This window comes from Suricata suricatta, chromosome 5 (assembly GCF_006229205.1).
Source record: "Suricata suricatta isolate VVHF042 chromosome 5, meerkat_22Aug2017_6uvM2_HiC, whole genome shotgun sequence".
Lineage (NCBI taxonomy): Eukaryota > Metazoa > Chordata > Mammalia > Carnivora > Herpestidae > Suricata > Suricata suricatta.
The window spans coordinates 6,803,010-6,823,875 of NC_043704.1; the positions used below are offsets into that span (position 1 = coordinate 6,803,010).

The window sequence follows — 20,866 nt, forward strand, 5'->3', positions numbered from 1 at the left end:
GCATCCGACCTCAACTCAGGTCATGACTTACGGTTCACGAGTTTGAGCCCCGAGTCGGGCTCTGTGCTGACGGTTCAGACCCTGGAATCTGCTTCGGATTCTGTGTCTCCCTCTCTCTCTGCCCCTCCCCTGCTTGTACTCTGCATCTCTCTCTCCCTCAAGAAAGAAACACTTAAAATTTTTAAAGAAACTGTATGGTGAAAGCAAAATTAAAAAATTTTAAAAAGCAACAAAAACAGAAAACAACCCAAGTACCATGTTAGGACAAAGAAGAAGTAGGTCTACATCATAGTCAGTGGTCCGAAAGCTGCCAGTTAAGGGAAACTAACTCTTAGATGGGATCACAGCACATAACCCTCTATTTTATGCTGCATATAAACACACACACACACACACCAGAGAGTTGAGAGCACAGGGCAAACCCCCGGCCAAAAACGGAAGAGACGGGCGGATTCCCGGAATCCCACACCTCACAGCATCGGGTGGGAATCCCTCCAGGGGCAATTGGCCCATTGCCGGAGACGGAGTTTGGACCATTTTGAGAGAGTAAAACCCCTGCAGGCCAAACTTTGGGGGAATCCCTATACCTTCCTGAGTTTTTCTACCAAGGACCCCACCAGGCTCTCAGAGTAAAGATCAAGAAAACTCCCTTCCTGCCTTTGTCAGGGGGAGCATATAGCCACCATTCAGAAATATGCCCACGGTGCTCTGCCCTCTTTAACAGGCGCCTGTCTTCCAGGGCAGCTGTTTTGCCAGAGTCTAACCAGTGTGGGTTTTACCGGATCCTAATGGACCTGTGGGAGGAAAATGCCCAGCGCCAGCCCCCCTCTAAGCTCCTGTCTCACCTAAGGGGTCAAAGAAAAAATATGGCCACTTGGGAAGCCCACCGCCCAGTGGCACAGCTCACCAAAAGATTGAGACCCAGTGTTAGGACGGTAAACCATTTCCCCTCCCCCCACATCTTAACATCACATAAATGAAGCTACTTTCAAATAACAGGGGTTTGCAGTTGGCTGAGCGTCTGACTCTTGATTTTTGTTCAGGTCACGATCTCATGGTTTGTGGGGTTGAGTCCCATAACCTGCCGCTGTCAGCATTGAGCCTGCTTGGAACTCTTTCTTCTCCATCTCTCTCTGCCCCTCCTGCTCTCTCTCTCTCCCCCCCCCCTCAAAGTAAATAAACATTAAAAAAAATAACAGAGGGTTACAGCTCAAAAGAACCACAAGACTAAACCCAATTTTATTTATTTCTTTTTCTTTTTTTTATGTCTTTTTTTAAATTTATTTTTGAGAGACAGAGATATAGAGAGAGAGTGCTAGCAGGGGAGGGTCAGAGAGAGACAGAGACACAGGATCCGAAGCAGCTCCAGGCTCTGAGCTGTCAGCACAGAGCCCAATGCAGGGCTCGAACCCATGAACCGTGAGATCATGACCTGAGCCGAAGCCTGCGCTCAACCAACTGAGCCACCCAGGCACCCCTAAACCCAATTTTAAAGAGAGTCTCTAGACATACCCAAGATAGGGGAGAAATTTTAGCCTTTGGCACCCACAGCTGCAACAAATAACAAACACAGCCCACTCCTAGCCGGGTGAACTTAGATTCACGCTAAAGTCCTATTTGCCTCTATTCCTTTAAAAAATAAAAACATTCATTTATTCTTTAACTTACATGCAAGTAAAGGTAGCATCTAGTGTAACAATGATTTCAGGAGTAGAATCCAGTGATTCATCCCCTACGTATCCGCCCGGTGCCCATCCTAACAAGTGTCCTCCTCAGTGCCCCTCACCCACACCCCCTCCAGCAGCCTCAGTTTGTTCTCTGTACTTAAAAGGCTCTTATGTTTTGTCCCTCTCCTTGTTTTTATATTATTTTTGTTTCCTTTTCCTTATGTTCATCTGTTTGCATCTTAAATTCCACGTATGAGTGAAGTCATGTGATACTTGTCTTTCTCTGACTAATTTCGCTCAGCATAATACCTTCTAGTTCCATCCACGGAGTTGCAAATGGCAAGATTTCATTCTTTTGGATTGCCGAGTAATACTCCATCATATATATATACCACATCTTCTTTATCCAATCATCCGTCGATGGACATTTGGGCCCTCTCCATACTTTGGCTCTTGCCGATAGCGCTGCTATGAACATTGGGGTGCATGTGCCCCCTTGAAACAGCACTCCTGTATCCTTTGGATAAATACCTACTGGTACAATTGCTAAGTCATAGGGTAGCTCTACTTTTAATTTTTTGAGGAACCTCCATACTGTTTTCCAGAGGGGCTGCACCAGTTTGCATTCCCACCAGCAGTGCAAAAGCGATCCTCTTTCTCCGCATCCTTGCCAACATCTGTTGTTGCCTGAGTTGTTAATGTTAGCCGTTCTGACCGGTGCAAGGAGGTATCTCATTGTGGTTTTAATTTGTATTTCCCCGATGATGAGTGATGTTGAGCATTTTTTCATGTGTCTGTCCTCCATCTGGATGTCTTCTTTGGAAAAATGTCTATTCGTGTCTTTAGCCCATTTCTTCACTGGATGATTTGTTTTTTGGGTGTTGAGTTTGATAGTTCTTTATAGATTTTGAATACTAACCCTTTATCTGATATGTCATTTGCAAGTATCTTCTCCCATTCTGTCGGTTGCCTTTTAGTTTTGCTGATTGTTTTCTTTGCTTTGCAAAAACTTTTTATCTTGATGAGGTCCCAATAGTTCATTTTTGCTTTTGTTTTCCTTTCCTCCGGAGACGTGTTGAATAAGAAGTTGCTGCATCCAAGGTCAGAGAGGTTTTGCCTGCTTTCTCCTCCAGGATTTTAATGGCTTCCTGTCTTATGTTTAGGTCTTTCATCCATTTTAAGTTTATTTTGGGGTATGGTTTTCAGTGTATACATTTTTACCTCTTCGGCTAGGTTTATTCCTAGGTATTTTCTGGGTTTTGGTGCAATTATAAATGGGATCGATTCCTTGATTTCTCTTTCTGTTACTTCATTATTGGTGTCTATAAATGAAACCAATTTCCGTGCATTGATTTTATAGCCTGCGACTTTGCTGAATTCATGGATCAGTTCTAGCAATTTTTTAGTGCAATCATTTGGGTTTTCCATGTAGACTGTCATGTTGTTTGCAAAGAGTTAAAGTTTGACTTCCTCCTTGCTGATTTGGATGCCTTTTATTCCTTTGTGCTGTGTGACTGTTGGGCTAAGACTTCCAATACCATGTTGAGTAACAGTGGTGAGAGTGGACATCCCTGTTGTGTTCTGATCTGAGGAGGAAAGCTCTCAGTTTTTCCCCATTGAGGATGGTATCAGAGGTAGGTCTTTCATATACGGCTTTTAAGATCTTGAGGTATGATCCTTCCATCCCTACTTTCTGAGCATTTTTGTCAAGACAGGATGCTGTATTTTGTCAAATGCTTTCTCTGCATCTTTTGATAGAATCATGTGGTTCTTGCCCTTTCTTTTATTGATGTGTTTTATGGATATTGAACCAGCCCTGCATCCCAGGTATAAATCCCACTTGATCGTGGTGAATAATTCTTTTAATGTATTGTTAGATCCATTTGGCTAGTATCTTGTTGAGGATTTTTGCCTTCATGTTCATCAGGGTACGTGATGGTCGGTTTTTCACTATATAAACTGACTTGATCAAATGTAGCTTTACAAATCTTTGAAGTTCAGTAATATTCTTTCTTTTTCTTTTTCAAAATTACTTTGACTATTTAAGATTCTTTCCATATCCATATGAATTTCAGAAACAGCTTATTCATTTCTACACAGAAGACTATTGGCTTTTGATTAGAATTGCATTGGGTCTCCAGATCAATTTGGGGAGAATTGACATTTTAGCAGGATTGAACCTTTTGCTGAAGAAACAATTATCTCTCCATTTATTTAAACTTTCTTTAACTTGTCTCAGCAATGTTTTTATGGTATTCAGTGGATACATCTTGCAGCTCTTTCACTATATTTATCATTTTTGATGCTATAGCATATTTAAAATTTTTTAAAGTTCCACCTGTTTGTTACTAGCATGTAGAGATATAATTGATTTTTGTATAATGATGTTATGTCCCACAACCTTGCTAAACTCACTTATTAGTTCTAGTAGTTTTGTTTTACATTGGCTGTCTATGTAGATGATAATGCCATCTACCCACCCCTAATAAAAGTTTTGCCACTTCTTTTCTTTTTTCAAGAATAGTTTTTTTAGAGAGGGGAGGGGAAGAGGGAGAAAGAGAAAGAGAGAATGAGAATCCCAAACAGTCTCCATGCTCAGCATGAAGCTCGACATGGAGCTTAGCCCTACAGCACTGGGATCATGACCTGAGCAAAAATCAAGAGTTGGACATTCAATCAACTGAGCCACCCAGGTGACCCTTACCACTTCATTTTTAATCTGCATGCCTTTGCTTTCTTTTTCTTGCCTGACTACACTGGCTAAAACCTCCAGTACAGTGCTGGATAGAAATGATGAGTAGACATCAGTGCCTTTTTGCTTGTCTTGAAGGAAAACATTCCATCATTCACCATTAAATATAATGTGAATTAGGGATTTTTCATAGAAGCCCTTTATCAGTTGAGGAAATTCCTTCTACCTCAAGGTTTCGGAGGGTTTTAATCAGCGGTGGATATTGGATTTTGTCAGTTGTTTTTTCTGTATCTCTTTTTTTAATGTTTATTTTTGAGAGAGAGAGAGAGAGAGAGAGAGAGAGAGAGAGAGAGAAAGAGAGAGGGACGGAGACAGAGACAGAGCACAGGTGGAGGAGGGGCAGAGAGAGGGGGAGACACAGAATCCCAACCAGCTCCAGGCTCTGAGCTGTTAGCACAGAGCCTGACATGGGACTCAAACACAGACTGTGAGATCATAACCTGAACTGAAGTTGGACGCTCAACGAACTGAGCCACCCAGGTGCCCCTCTGTATCTCTTGAAGTGATTATATGATTCGTCTTTAGTCTGTTAATATGGCAAATTACATTTTTGAATATTAAACCAACCTTGCCTATCTGCTTGTGATATATTATCCTATTTATATATTGTTGAGTTCAATTGGCTAAAATTCTGTTAAAATTCTTTTTATCCACATTCATGAGCAATATTGGTCTTTGGTTTTCTTCTTCTTTTTTTTTTTTTTTCTGGTTTTGGTATCTGGGTGGAGCGTATTGATGAGCATTCTCTCCTTTTCAATATTCTGAGACAGTTTGTGCAAATTGGTTATTATTTTTTTAAGCATTTGGTACAGTTCCCCAGTGAAGCCTTCTGGCCTGGAGTGTTCTTTGTGAGATGATTTCTAACTACAGATTTCAATTTCTTTACTAAATACAGAGCTACTCAAGTTATCTCTTTCTTCTCACGTGAGCCCCATTATTTTTGGTGCATAAAGAAAAACTCTATTGTTTTCCTTATACTACACACAGCACTCTGAGTGCATCCATACCAAATATGCGGTAGTTTTTTCCAACATCAAGCAATTATCTGCAACACCAGCCGGGTGGTCTATGATTCAACTCAATTCTGATACTGTCTACTTGAAGAAGGCCTTAGACTCCACAGGTTAGGGCTTAGTCTCACAAGACTCTCTCCCCAGCCCCCTTTCAGATGCCAATCACATGTCCCATATTGCTACTATACTTCTGACTGACTGGCTACAAATCCCAGTTCTCATGACCCCCTCCTTGGGTTTGGTCATTTACTAGAATGGCTCACAAAACTCAGAGCAACACATTTACTAGTGTGTTATAAAAGAATATGATAAGGAATATGGACATATCTGTAAATATACTCACACATAAGTGTACTCATACATGTATATATACATATATATAACACATATGTGAATATATATTAATTGAACATATGCAACTTGCTTATTTTTGACACAAAAACAACCACTGGAAAAGTAAATCAGAAACTATAAATAATTAATGGAGAGGTGAACAGGAGGAGGAGAACACAATGGAGGATATAGAGCTTTCTCTGGGTGTAATTTTATTTTGTGGACATAATGGTGATATTCGAACCACATAAGTGTATTACATATCCAAAAATGAAATAAAATTCAAAGAAAAACAAAAGAAACTCTAGCATTGAAAACGAGTTGAAATAAGTCTACCTGTACATGAAATGTGTAATGTAATTCCATGTCTCGGCACACACGTGTGCGTGTGCTTCAGTCGGGTGCTGTTTTGGGGGGTCGCACAGCTGTACTCACCTCCAGTGATAGTCTAGAGGGACTAATAAGACTCAGTGACAGCTAATACTTACCGATTAAGTATTAGCTTATTACTTCAGCTTCTGTGTTGTCTGCTGACAACACAGTTTATGTTGCGATATCTTTATTTCATCTTCATTGTTGAAAGGTATCTTTCCAGTTGATGTTTCAGCCCATCCAGATACCGATCCATTGTCTTCCAGCTTCCATAGTTTCTCGTGAGAGTCTGCTAACAACCAAATTGCTAATATTATAAAAGTAACAGCCTCCTTTTCCCTCTCCCGTTGTGTTTACGATTTTTTTCCTTGTCTTTAGTTTTCAGCACGTGTCCCCTGCGGTGTTTGTTGTTATTGCTTTATTTTCTTTGGTGTTTGTTGTGTTTCTTTAGTATGTATGAACTGAAGCCTTTCAGGTATTTAGCAAATTCTCTGTCATTGCACCTTCTGCTCCCGTACCCTTCTGTTCCTACAAGACTCTTAGTGAAACATATACCAGATCTTATCATTATATTCTCTACAGCCTTCAGTCTATTTTGTATTTCCCATCCTTGTGTCTCTCTGTTTTTCATTGTAGACAGAGCTCTTTTCCTCTGAACTGTCATTCAGCTCACCAATTCTTCTGTGCCTCATCTGTGGTTAAACCCATCCGTTAACTACCGATTGTAGTTGCTACACAATGTTAGTTTTAGGGCTTCATTGTATTCTTCTTCTAATCTTTGTATCATTTTTTGTAGTTTCCAGTTTGAAACTTTTGGTTTCATTTATCATTTTCATTAGCACATTTAATTATTGTAAAGTCTGTTGGACAATCTATTTGGAGCCCTCACACGTCTGTCACTATTCTCTATTATTTTCTCCTGTTTCCACCGACACTTATTTCTGTGGGCACCTCTCCTTATGTGCCAGGTGACATTTGAAAGTGTGACAGACCATGCATGTGAGAAGTTGTGGTGATTTGTTTTTAATTGAGGCACTAAATGGTATCTCCTTCTTCTGAGGATTTTTGTTTGCTTATACCAGGATCGTGGAACCATTAGCAGAATAGAACTATCTGAATAAATGTTAAGGATTGAGATTTTTTTGGAGGGAGGCCCAATTGACTTAAAGTTTGGAGGCAGTTATTCAAGTTCTGATCTATTTCTGGTTCATTCTGGTTTTAAAGATTCAACCCTTTTTAATCCCAATCCAAATAAGATTGGAGGATTTGACGTGGCCTTCCCTTGGGCAGGCCCGGCCTCCAGCTTTTGTCCCACTGGCCTCATGTGGTTGTCAAAAGTGCCACTCTTCTTCGTCAATTCTTTTTCTGGAATGAGCAACTGCTCCTGAGGCAAAGTAGATTTACGTGCTGAGCTCACCTGCTGGAAACTTGGTGTTCTCCAACTCCTGGCCTGGGAACCTTTTCCTTCCTTGCTAGGGCTCCAAGAGAGTCCAGCAGACATGCTCTTCAGGTCCCATTTAAAAATTTTTCTCTGTGAGAGGCTAGGTTCAGGTGACCCCACTTTTCATGATCACACACGGAAGGAAGTTTCTTTTTCCTTCTCAAGGCGTTATGGAATGTTCTCAACAATTGTCAGGAAGCTACTCCTCCATAAAGGACTTAGCCTAGGAAGTCCCCAGGCGGGTTTTGATAAACGTGGCAAGAACGGTATATTGTGGGGCCATATTTACTGTATGGGAACAGGAGGAAAACTTCCCAATTCTTTTTGTGACTACATCACGGATCCTACAACTTGACAGCGGGTACATGCACACACAGACACATGCACACGCACACACGGTGCCAGGATCTTCAGTAATAAGTCCCATCTCCGGGAAAGTCCATCTCCTTCCTGGTGTTAGGGCACAGTTCACTTGAAGTTGACATTTCCTATCCTCCAGTTTAAAAGTGAACATCCAGCGACGTGAGACAAGGCATTTCCTTGAGGAAGTAAGCTGGGTTCCGTTTTGTGGCTGATACAAGTATCGTCAAGAGTCCAGCAATGCCTCGGCAGTGCGAGGAGAGAGGGCGTACACGCGGGTCCTGACCTGAGTCAGAGCTGTCTCCAACCGACTCACCTCCTCTGACTTCATATCTGCACGGCAGAAAAGTGCATGCTCGTGAGGTGGTTGAGGATTCAGTGAAGAAGTACGTGTAAGGAGCCGTGTTACACAAATACTCGATTTCCCTCTCCTTGGCCGTGATTATAAGATTGAAGGCAGTCACCAGGTTCCTCGAGGGACCGAGTCTGTGGAAACTTGGAGGTGATATGTGTGGACCGAGGCTGGGGGTGACTGTCAAGGCCGCTGGGCCAAGGCTGGTGCACGCCTGTGAGGGGTGGTAAGCGCCAATGACATGGCTCTGCCGAGGGAAGGTCTTCCGAGACCGAGAGGTCCCCTTGTTGCTCAGTGAGAAAGGGACTCTTTGACTGACCCTCCCTTATTTACATTTCAGGCTTATGGGAGAAAAGACTGGAAATGTCGGAAGAGGAATAAATATTGCCATTGTCAATTGTGAGTTACTAAATGTTTTCTTTCAAACGTCTCTAAGAACTCCATGATTGGATTTTCAAAGATACCTTCAGTTTTTTTAAATAATTTTTGCACACGATCTAGTCTAGGCTTATATTTGAATGCATTTTTAAATCACTGGATTATTTTCATAATGCCTCGCTGTCCAGATTATTTGTGGTTCCTACAAAAAAAAGTCAGGGGATCCTGGTTGGCTCAGTCAGAGGAGCATGCAACTCTTGATCTCAGGGTCATGAATTCGAGCCCTATGTTGGGTGTGGAGTTTGCTAAAAATAAATACACTTTTTTTAAAAAAAGCCAAATATAAACAGGCTTTTTAAAAACCGGAAACAGGACCGGCAGAAGGCAGGGGTAAAACCAGATAAGCATGCTAAGGCAGTACAGACCACCCTGGGGCTGGTCTTGGATTCCTCCTGCCCTGCAGAGCTTGTCACCAGCAATGAGTCCCCACCTCTGTGAGAAAACGCCACTCGGGCCTCGGGGGAAGCAAAGCTTGGCATCCCGGTAGGCCTGGGGAAGACATCCTGTCACGATTGCCATTGGGGGCCCATGACCATAAGAACTGATGTAGATCAGCCTGAGCACGCAGTCCCCTTGCCGAAGGGCTGTGGGAACTAGAGAAAGTGTGCCTGCTCTGGAATCTGGCTGGGAAACTAAAGTCCGGAGCAGAAAGGGCTGTGGTGGGCACCCTGGTGTTTCTGCGAAAGAGGCAGGTGTGGCAGGAGAGGGCAGGGCCCACCTCACTGGATAGAAGCAGACAGGAGGAAAGTTCTAGAACAACTGGCCAGCCGGCTTCCTGATCCGTCCCCAGCAACCACACTTCCGGGAAAGAGGAATGTGTCCTTTTAAGCACCGCGGTGTCACAAACGCCTCCCAGGGTCTGATGAACTTTCTTTTAAACACTATTTCTTTTATTTTTAGATATGACTGGGAAAGTGATTGCAACACAGTCTTTTGACATGTTTCAAGGCGGTAAGAAAACTCTTTTCCTATGATAATTAACACGAATTCTAAACATGAAGATTAAAAAACGCACATGTGCACATCCTAGAACTCTTACTCATGCCACCCCCTGGTCTCTGACTGGACTCGTGTGGTAACGTTTGAAAGTGTTAACTAGAAAATGTCTTCTCTGATCACGCTTGTCCTGGATCCTTTCTTCTGTTCTTTCTTCAGAAAATAGGAAAGAGAAAACATTTTTTAAATCAAATATGTGTAAAATAATGTGATCAGATCCATCCCTGAACATCATCATCATCCCTGTCCTGTTCGCGGTGTCCGTCCAGCTGGGCTGGGGGCACGCATCCCTGGGAGGCAAGGGGCCTATTCTGGGCACTGCACTTGACCGCAGTGGTCAGCCAGGGTATAGCAGCCCCTTTTATCTGTATTGAGCAGTGAGGACTATTAAAAACAAGCCTTTGTAAAGACAACAGAGAAATAAGAAATGTCTGGACGCATTTGTTGGGAACTACGCATTTTCACTCTGTCATTAACGGAAGCATCTATACAAAGAACAAGCCCCAGGGGAAACAATGGGGCTTGAGATCAGCCTCCTATTCTCCCCGTAAGACTGACCTTGCTCCGTCTGGTCAGCTCGCCTGGTCTCTTGCCCCCATTCTGCATGTTTAGGGTCCTGGGGCCACTCTGCTGCCAACATGTCACTCTTGGGTCAGGGCTTTGTGAGTCATTGCAGGGAACACATCCCCGTGCCACGGTCCCAAGGTCTCGTCATAGGATCGTTATGATCTGTTCGTGCCCCCCTGCCCCCCAGCCGGTTGCACCGTGGAGCCCCGCAGCCCCTCACTAGCAGTGTCAGAGCACCATTCACGCAGTCGTGGGATGAGCTCCAGGAATTGGAGGATTCAGAGCAGACACAGCAGCTGCGAGCTGAGGAGGCACAGTGTCCAGGGCCAGCGAACCAAGAAGACCCTAAAACTGATTTGCGTTGACCCAACAGATAACTCTGGACGGATGATAGACTTTATTCAGAGCGCACCCTCAAAGTCGTTGCTCTTCATGGTGACACACGATGACGGAGCTGGCAGGTGGGTGTGTTCAGATTTGTTGCAGCCAGGGGTCCAGGGGGGCGGGGGGGGGGCCCTGGCTGGCAGAGAGCCCCAGGCCATCCTCAGGGCCCCTCCGAGCATCCTGTAGGAAAGAATGCTAATCCCAAGGGCAAGACGCTTTCTTAAGAAGGAAGGGGAGCCTGTGACGGAGCAGCCCGTGTTCCTAAAAAAATCCAAACACGAGTAGCCAGGGGGTAAGTAAGGACGAGCAGCTAAGGAGTATTTTCAGGTGGCAGGAGGGAGCCCCCCGGACCATAATTAGGACGGAAAAGCTACACTAGCCCAAACAACTGAAACCCAGGGCTGGACGTACAGAAATAGGAAAGGGACTTGAGAAAAATTCTCTGTATGAGCACCAGCAGAACAAAAATGAGACACCACACGCGCACAGTACTTCCCGCAGGGAGAGGGCCCCTGTCTCCCTGCGTCTTACATGACTGCTCTTCGCCGCCAAACCTCCAAGGACCTCCACACGCTTACGAGGACTGTGTTTCCACGGGCTCCCCGAACCCAGCATTCCCCACATTGACCTCAGCTCTTATTTCTAATAGAGTATCTTACCAGACTGAAGCTATCTGATGCACGCTTGGAAAAATCCCGATGTCACTCCCTTGGGAAAATCTGAGCTCTTTTTTCTTTTCTCTTCTTTTCTTTTCTGCCCGCCTTCCTTGACTTATTCAAAACTGCACAGTCTTACAATGGTTGGCATTGTTTTCGATTTTTGTTTTCTTTTTTAGGTACTGACCTTTCTGAAAATGAAAGGGACCATTCTGACCTTTGCTTTCATCTCTCGGAGACCTCTGACTGCCTTATTTTGAGGTCAGGAGACAGGAGGCCGGCAAAGACCATCAGTTATGTTGGCAGAACGTGATGATGTGACTGAACCCCATGACATGGTTTTGAGAACTGAGGATTAAAACTGAGAGCCCCAAACTGAGTCTGAGGAGGCTCTGATGTTGCTGCATGTTAACTAGATGTAGGACATCCTCCCACTGTTTCCTCCAGGAGGAGCTGGGTTGCCTTCGAAGCCCCTTTCCAGGACAATCAGGGTGTGACACACTGGCGTCTCCACGCCTGACATTCACACTCCCTCTGCTCTCCCCCCAGGCTGAAGGAGGACGCCAAGAAGGTCATAGAAGCCCTTGGAAGTAAACAAATCAGGAGCATACAGTTCCGGTCCAGCTGGGTATTCCTTACAGCCAAAGGCTTGAAACTTCCCGAAGAAATTCAGAGAGAAAATGTAAGTGTTTCCTTAAAGATCCCTTTCCCACAAATGGTTCGCAGCGCACCCCACGGGATTTGCAAGGCCATGGGTCGGGGCGCCCGGGTGGCTCGGTTGGTTAAGTGTCCGACTTTGGCTCAGGTCATGATCTCACAGTGTGAGTTTGAGCCCCTCATCAGGCTCTGTGCTGACAGCTCGGAGTCTGCAGTCTGCTTCTGATACAGGTCTCCCTCTCTCTATGCTCCTCCCCTGCGCGCACGCTCTCTCACTCAGGAATTAATAAAGATTAAAAAAAAAAAAACAACTTAAAAAGAAAAAAGAAAGGCTGTGGGTTGGTTACGGCTCCCAGCCTCTAAGACATTCCTGCGCCAAGCACGTGCCCCGTGGGGCCCTGCGGAGTCAGCCTCTTGTGGTCTCATGGTCTACGACTCTGCATTTCCAAATCCAGAAGGAATCATGCCTTCCACACAGGAGGTGCTTTTTTAAAAAAATTTTTAACATTTATTTATTATAGAGAAACAGAAGGAGACAAAGTGTTAGCAGGGGAGGGTCAGAGAGAGACAGAGACACAGAATCCAAAGCAGGCTTCAGGCTCCGAGCTGTCAGCACAGAGCCCGATGCAGGGCTCGAGCTCACAAACTGTGAGATCGTGACTTGAGCTGAAGTCGGAGGCTCAACCAACTGAGCCATCCAGGTGCCCCACACAGGAGGTGCTTGAGACGCCCTTCTAAGTAAAATAGTTCATCACACAGTGTTCGTAAGTAACCCTTTCCCATTACACCGTGAAAGGGGGCTCGACTCAAGTTCTCCCTTCCCAAGTCTCTAAAAGTAGAGGATTCTTAAGACTCCACAGTCGGGGGCGCCTGGGTGGCTCAGTTGGTTAAGCATCCAACTTCAGCTCAGGTCATGATCTCACAGTTTGTGGGTTCGAGCCCCGCATCAGGCTCTGTGCTGGCAGCTAGCTCAGAGCCTGGAGCCTGCTTCAGATTCTGTGTCTCCTTCTCTCTCTGACCCTCCCCTGCTCGCGTTGTCTCTCTCTGTCTCTCAAAAATAAAATTAAAAAAAAAAAGACTCCACAGTGTGGGGTAAGCCTCCCCGTCCTTGGCCTGGGTAGTGAGGCCATAGCAGTGCTGGGCTGGGCACGGACCCAGCTGCGCACGTGATTCAGCCGGCGCGAGCACCAGACACACACCAGATGAGGGCGGCTTCCATCATTGCTGTTGCCAGAAGCCCACGCGTGATCGGGTCCCTCCCGTCCTGTCCTCTCCATGGAGGAAGAGTAATGAGCAAGACAGTAAGGCTCTAAGGCATGAAGTCGGTCGACTGGGAAAATTCCGACAGAGCCTCAGCACCTGTTGTTGGAGTTACAAGCCGGCGCCTCTGGGGACCGTCACACGGCCTCTTGCAATGATGCTGCTGCTAGCCAGGAAACACGACAGCTTCTGGAAAGGGGGGTTAGCAGCACTGCTGCAGAGCAAGGTCACCGGCTGTTCCTTAGCAGGGGAGGCGCCTCCTTTCCAGGAGCCAGAGACTCAAAGGAGGCAGAGAGCGGGTGTCCACAGGCCGTTGTAAGAGGCTGCTTCCCCTGGTCCAGGTCCCCTCCTGCCGCCGTCTGGTGTGGTGACGGGCCTGGGCAGGGAGACACCCAGAAACAGACGGCACGGGGCCTCTCCTTGTTCGCAGGACCACCCTTGCTGGAAGGGGGCTGGGAGAGCAGTGGCCACACAACCAGAGAACTCACGGAAATCGGGGTTGTTTTAGCACGCATCTAGAACAGCATGTTTCCCCTTGTAACGCTCATGTCCTTTCGCAGACAGGGAGCCAGGCTTGCAGAACGTGTTAGGATCATAGACTTCTTGTCACTAATGATTGGGTCTGGACACCTGCTGGCCAGCAAGGACCTCAGCGACCTGTCCTACAGAGAGGGGCACCCCCTGGGCTCCACGTGGTAGCACTGGTCTGGGCCAGCGCCGCCAGGACCCCCTCCACTCCTCGAGGCGAGCCCAGGCGCAATTGGCAGATGGGGCTGGGCGTCCAGTGTCGGATTGGCCAAGGGGCCCCGTGTGATCTGACACGGAGCACTTGACCTCTCTGGGCATGAGGTGAAAGCTAGGTAGCTCTTTGGGGCCCAGCGGCCGTGAGGCGGGGGTGCAGCCCCCTGATCCTTGGCCTTCCTCATGGCAACCCCACCCTCCTCACGCCTCGCCTGCCCTGTGGATCTCCAGGCATTATCCACTTGGCTGTGTGGTTCTAGGAAAGTTACTCACCCTCTCTGTGCCTGAGAGTCATCTCTTGTGAGGAAGGAGTAAAGGGAGTAAAGGCAGTACCTGTCACATAAGGGTCCCTGGGGACTGAGCAAGAACGAGACGGGCCCAGCAGGGCACTAAGACAAGGCCAAGACACAGAACAGCTTCCTGCTCTCCCCCTGCCCCCCATGAGTCCACACCCAGTGTGGGTCTCTGTAAAGCAGTAATGTCCAGGCCTTGTGCGGGCCAACTGACCTAGAGTCTCAGGCTGGGGACTGGCCATCGATTCTGATGCCTGGGCAGGGTTAGACCCATTGCTCTGATTTGCATGACAGTATGGAGGCCCCAGGTCCCTGCGCTCATCCCTACCTCCTCCTAACCTCCCCCTCTGTCTCTCTGCCCTTTCCCCAGCTCTCCTACCCTGTGCCCGCCTCCCCACCTCCCCGTCTTCCCTTCTCCACCAGCCCCCTCAGCCTCTCTGGGTGCCTGACTCCACCCCCACACCACCAGCCCCAGGTCAGGGACCCCAGACAGCACAAGCCAGGCCCCCTGGGGGAGCACCACTCGGCCCTCTGGTGCCTCAGTGGGTCCGCAGAATCAGAAAAGCCAGGAGCAAAGCCTGAATCCAGACAGGTTCCCTAGTGCTGTTCAGCTAAGACATTTAAAATAAAACCTCATTTGAATTGCAGAGTAGCAGTGGCCCTTGCTTCCCTACCTTCTTTGCACGAAAAAGTTTCTGGAAGGGGAGGAATCAAGGAAAGAGTGGGTCTCCAAAGGATGCCCTGAGTTCAGAGAACCATGTGTTTTGAAACAGGGCTTGGGGGGGGGGCTCTCTAAAGGGAATTCCGGGGAAATGCCCGCGTCGCCTGCATGTGTGGGCTCAAGGGTTTTGCTGTAGTTGCTACGGGGGTCCCCAGGTGCAACGTGATCATAGTGAGCAGGTTTTGCAGGAGCTCTTAGAGCCGGGGCCTGGGGACATTCAGGGGGTTTGCTCGGATGAGCAAACCAGATCTGGGGGCCTGGTGTCACCCAGAGCTCGAGTTGGGTCCTGTCGGAGGATTCATATGTCTTCCTCATTTGGATGTGTGGACTCGCTGCGTGGACTTCCCCAAAGGTGCATGTGGCTGTGTGGGGAGGGCCTCCAGAGCCCCGGGTGGCCCCCAGCCACTGTCACATCCAGCGCCGGGCTGTCTCCAGAGCCCAGCCCACGGGTCATCCCCACGTGCAGAAGCCTCCACCAGAATTTTAAAGCAAAAGACTTGCTTTCCGCCCCCCACCTCGAGCTACCCAGGGAGGGGTCAGTCCACCATTGTTCCGCAGCCCCGTTGAATCTTAAGGGGAGACTTATAACATCGGACCTGGATTTTCTGCAAATAGGGGAGGAGGATGTCCCTGAATTCCTTGCAGCAGGAACCCACGGAGGCAGCACCAACTTGCCTTCCGGATGGAACAGCACATCTCCAGAAGGGACCGTGATGAATCTGAGGAGAAGCTTCCGCTGGCCGCCTGTGCCCATGTGGCCGTTGAAAACCCAGCAAACATCAGGGTCCCGGCACACAGGACTCCTGGCCAGCTGCAGGGCTGGAAGTGGCCAAGTCGCTCCCAGGACCCTCCGTGAGCAGCCCCAGGCGGGCACTGAGGGCGGTGGCTGGCCCCAGGGCTGACCACCATCTCCTCACAGAGGCGTCTTGTGTTAACCTGACACTCTGTATGACGCAGACTGTCCTCTGTGCTGTGTGGACATCAGTGGACATCACCCTCCTACGTAACCGCAAGGGAGCTCACTCAGGGGGTCTGATGTGGTGGACGCTGGCCCAGAAGTTTCTGGGTGTGCGTGGCCGTCGGAGGGCGTGCCTGATTTCTGCCTCTCCAGAGGCCCTGAAGACCTCATGAGGGAAGAGAAGGCTGAGTCGCTGCTGGAAGGGCTGGGACCGAAGAGGAATTTCCCGGTGAACAGGCTGCTCCAGCTGCTGGGTTCACTGCTCCCCAGCCTGAGGCCACAGGCCGGTCTGCAGGCGGGCAGGTGCCCGCGGGGCCTGTCGGACACTTGCCTATGGAAGACCGGAGTGCTCAGCCGGCCGCAGAGGACTGGCCGCAGCTTCCCTGCTCCAGCCACGGAATGGCTAGGAGTGCCCAATGGTTCTACACTTTAAATGAGGAGATTTTCTAATCTGTGAATTTTATCTCAGCAAGACTGTTCCATAAAAAGGAATGTGAAACTAGAGTGAAACGTATGGAAAGTTATGGAATCTACAGTCCCGTAACGATGCGTATGATCTTTCCTGGGCTGCAGAATAAGGCGCTCCGTTATCTGGGAAAGGATCGGAGGCATGAAAAACTAAAGCCGGGGCAGTACGCGCACACCTTGGCTGCGCAAGCAAGAGACCCTGCAGTTTCCCAGAAACGTGAAAACGAAGCATTCGAGCTGTGCTGTCCAATCAGGCAGCTCCTGGCCAAATTTGCATTTACATTTAAATATATTTAAATTAAATAGAACTTAGGGGGGCCTGGGTGGCTCAGCATGTTAAGTTCTGGACTCTTGATTTCTCGCAGTTCATGAGCCGGAGCCCCAGGTTGGGCTCTGCATTGAGGGCACAGAGCCTGCCTGGGTTCCTCTCTCTTTCCCTGTCTCTCTGCCCCTCCCCCACTTGCACACATTCGTGCGTCCTCTCTCTGCCCAAATAAATAAGCATTTTTAAAAAAGAATGAAAATCAATTCACCAGTCATACTAGCCACATTTCCAGTACTCACTAACCTCAAATGTGACTCTACTGGACAGCATAGATTATTGGACAGACATCTACATCATTGCAAAAAGTTCTAGAGCTGCATTGACACATGGCTCCAATATTATTAAAACAATTTTTTAAGACTTTTTTAATGTTTATTTATTTTTGAGAGAGAGACACACAGTGTGAGCAGAGGAGGGTCAAAGAGAGATGGAGACACAGAATCCAAAACAGGCTCCAGGCTCCGAGCTGTCAACACAGTGCCTGACGCGGGGCTCAAACCCATGAACTGTGAAATCATGACCTGAACTGAAGTCGGCCACTTAACTGACTGAACCACCCAGCCACCCCATTAAAAAAGTTTTTAATGTTTATTTATTTTTGAGAGAAAGACAGAGAGAGCACAAGCAGAGTAGGAACAGAGAGACGGAGACACAGAATCTGAAGCAGGCTCAAACTCACTCACAGAGTCCCAACGCAGGGCTCAAACTCACAGACTGAGAGATTATGACCGGAGCTGAGGTTGGACGCTTAATCAACTGAAACACCCAGATGCCCTCCTGGTTCCAATATTATTAAGAAACACGTTGAAGAAAAAAAAAAGTCAAGTACCGAGAGTAGTTTGGAGAGAATCCCATTCTAGGAAGTGATTCTCTTTATATGACTTTGCTCGAAGTTGACACGTTAAAGATCTGTTAATTAGACTGGTGGATACATAACATTCTTTTCTTTTCTTTACACAGATCAACCACTCTGATAATGCAAGGAACAGATACTCTGGCTGGCCCGCAGAGGTACAGATAGAAGGCTGCATACCCAAGAAACCAAGCTAGTGTCGTGTGGCCTTAATAAATAGGTTATATGTAAACCATCGTGGTGTGGAATGGCCCCAGCAACTTAACCGACAGTCAATATTTGATGCGTATCTGAAGTCTGTCTTCAGCCAGCCATATTTGCTAGCTGTCTACAACCTTGGCACATGGTGTTTTGATGCGGGGGTTTATCTAGTGAGGGCATTAATGAGCAGGAAGGCTGAGATGGGGAGGATTGTGAGAGAGGGAAGGATCTGGCCTGGAAAGGAACATCTGGGGAAAAAGCCAGCTTCACTTAGACAGCCTTGCATGGCCAAAACCTGGTCCGAAACCAGGCGCACCCTCGTTTCAGACCAGCCTCTCCCAGGAGACTGCACATAGTCAGAGCTGCCTTGGTCAGCTCCAGCTAAGCCCTTGAACTCTTCCTGGGGGTCCGTGAACTTCCTCATCCACCCCACCAATCAGGGCATGCCTGCCTTCCACACCAGCATCATTAAAGTGAGGGAGACCTGGTCGGTCTCTGCCGTGAACTCGGGGGTGTCTCTCTGGGGGCCCGGGTGGGAGGGAGGAGCCCTGGCAGGGCGAGCAGGGTCTGCCGTCAGGAGGATGGCTGTATACCCCACACTCCCCAGAGGACATATCATTACATATGAGGGTTGGGGTTAAGGAAATCATGCCGTGGCCAAGCGCCCATTCTAGCCTGCCTTCCCGAGCCTGGCTGCCAGGAAAGCTAGGGGAGACTCAGGCCAGGCTGGCACTGCTGCTTGTGTAAGGCGGGGGAGCTGGGGTGCGCGAGCGCGGTCAAGGATCGTCATCAGCTGGACTCCTTGCACCAGCAGGACCTGGTGCTTTGAATTTCGGCACCCTCAAGGCATCAAGCCACCCCCATCTCAGTGGCTTACAACAGCGCTGAGCTCTCCGTCATGTGACAGGTCGGCCAGGGCTCGGACCCCGTGTGCTAGGAGCCAGGCCAGAGGGCAGCCCCTATAGACACAGAGGCCAGAAGGAGCAGAAAGCCAGAGGCCCCCCAGAGTTCCTATCAGGACACGTGTGAGCCCCACATCCTCGCATCCTGAAGCCCAGGGGGCATCAGCTGTGCAGGGACCAGAGGACTATCCCCCCACACGCTAAGGATGAGTATTCATGAACAGCAGGGCCATGCTGTGCCCTGCACAGTAGCCCCTCAGGGACCTGGAGCCTCTCTGTGCAGAGGATTCTGGAAACCACCAAGTACGATTGTGCCTCAGGCCCCGTTATGGACTGAATTCTGTCCCTGCAAAATCCATACGTTGAAATCTTAACCCGAATGTGACCTTATTTGGAAATAGGGTCATTGCAGATGCAGCAGGTTAGATGAGTGGGGCGGACCGTGGGCCAACGTGACCATGACCTTGTGCAAAGGAGGCTGTGGACACGGACAGGCACAGAGGGAGAGCGCCCTGTGAGGGTGAGGGCAGAGATCTGGGTGGTGCCTCTATGACCCAGGGCACCCGGAAGGCCCCGTGAACCCTGAACCCCTCGAAGCCTGGGGCGGGCTGGAGCAGATGGCCCATGGAGCCTGACACGGGGCTTGATCCAATGACCCTCGGATCATAATTTGAGCAGAAATCAAGAGTCAGATGCTCAACACACATATATAAATTTGGTCTTCCTTCCTGTCACTGAGCTCCTAAAACCCTGGGAATTTCCAACAGGGAGAGAACTCGGTCTTTTGTTATGTTAATGGGTGACTTTGGAGGCTTCTAAGGGTTGTAACTAATGGTCCCTCCCCCAGACCTCCAGGGAGGGAGAGGGGCTAGACGTTGAAGCAGTCTTCACTGGCCAGGGACTTCATCCAGCACGACTATGCAATGAACCCACTAGGAAAATCCAAAAGGAGAGGGTTTGGAGCAGGTGCACATGTGGAAATGTGGGGAGAGCGGCACCCGGAGGGCACGGAAGCTCTGCCCTCTTTCTCTGGACCTAGCCCTGGGCACCTCTTCCATCAGGTTGTTCCTGAGTTGTGTCCTTTTATGATAAACCAGCAATCCAGTTTCTCTGACTTCCGTGAGTTGCTCTAGCAAATTATTCAAACCCAAGGTGAGGGAGGCTGGAACCTGATCTGTAGCCCGTTGATCAGAGGCACAGCTGACACCCTGAACTTGTGGTCATGTCTGCAGGGGCCAGAGGGGAGGAGCGTGTGCGGGAGCAGTCCACCAGGACTGAGCCTTTAGCCTGTGCAATCAGATGCTAGTTTGGGGTAGATGGTGAAAGAATTGAGTTAAAACCCATATATTGATGGGGCAACTGGGAGGCTCAGTCGGTTGAGCGTCTGACTTCGGCTCAGGTCATGATCTCACGGTTCATGAGTTCCAACCCCGCGTCGGGCTCTACGCTGACAGCTCAGAGCCTGGAGCCTGCTTCGGATTCTGTGTGTGTCTCTCTCTCTGCCCCTCCCCTGCTCACACTGTTTCTGTCTTGCAAAAATAAAAAAACATTAAAAAAAAACCCATCTATTGGAATTGATGTCAGACTTCAAAGGTTGGTGTTGGGGTCAGGTGCCTTCTTGCTTGTGACATTAGTGGCATAGGCCACCTGAGAAAAGGGGAAACTGGCCCTCCTGAAAGGACAGGGCTCCTGCCTTCTGGCATCTGCTCTTCTGCATCCACTGCAGCACGTGGTGTGCTGTGGGCCTTCCCAGTGTTATTTAGACACGGATGCCAAGTCTTCCCAGCCAGAAGTGGCATCTGTGGGGAACAGATCAGGCATAAGGCAGGGAATGCAGGTGAGACTCACGGCGGTTTAGATCCTGCACTGATAACTCCGGAATGTGCGGGGCCAGTCTACTTCTGAGCCAGCACCCGGGCTGGTGTCTGGTCCCTGATGCCATTAGGCAATCTCCTGGCTGACGGTGGCCGTTTGTTCTTACATTCTTTCCTTCCCTTAAAATCAGTCACTGCTGGGGTCTGTCCTGCAATTTCCACATATCCCAGGAGGTTCTGCAAGAAACGTGCTTTGGGCAAGTAGGTCAGGGTCACAGGATGGCTGGGGCCCATGTCACGAAAACAATACCTCATCTCCCTTTTCCTGGGGACCCCTAACTC

General features: G+C 48.4%; 1 protein-coding gene across 1 annotated transcript in view; it reads left to right on the plus strand.

Annotated features, from left to right (window-relative positions):
* FAM3B (family with sequence similarity 3 member B) overlaps positions 1-17,842 on the plus strand; it is a 33,648-nt gene extending 15,806 nt beyond the window's left edge. The window contains exons 4-8 of the mRNA XM_029940632.1: positions 8,631-8,689; positions 9,629-9,679; positions 10,665-10,752; positions 11,881-12,013; positions 17,715-17,842. Coding sequence (XP_029796492.1) covers positions 8,631-8,689; positions 9,629-9,679; positions 10,665-10,752; positions 11,881-12,013; positions 17,715-17,804 — 421 coding nt within the window. The 3' untranslated portion in view covers positions 17,805-17,842. The remainder of the gene's footprint in view (positions 1-8,630; positions 8,690-9,628; positions 9,680-10,664; positions 10,753-11,880; positions 12,014-17,714) is intronic.
* The last annotated feature ends 3,024 nt before the right edge of the window (positions 17,843-20,866 follow it).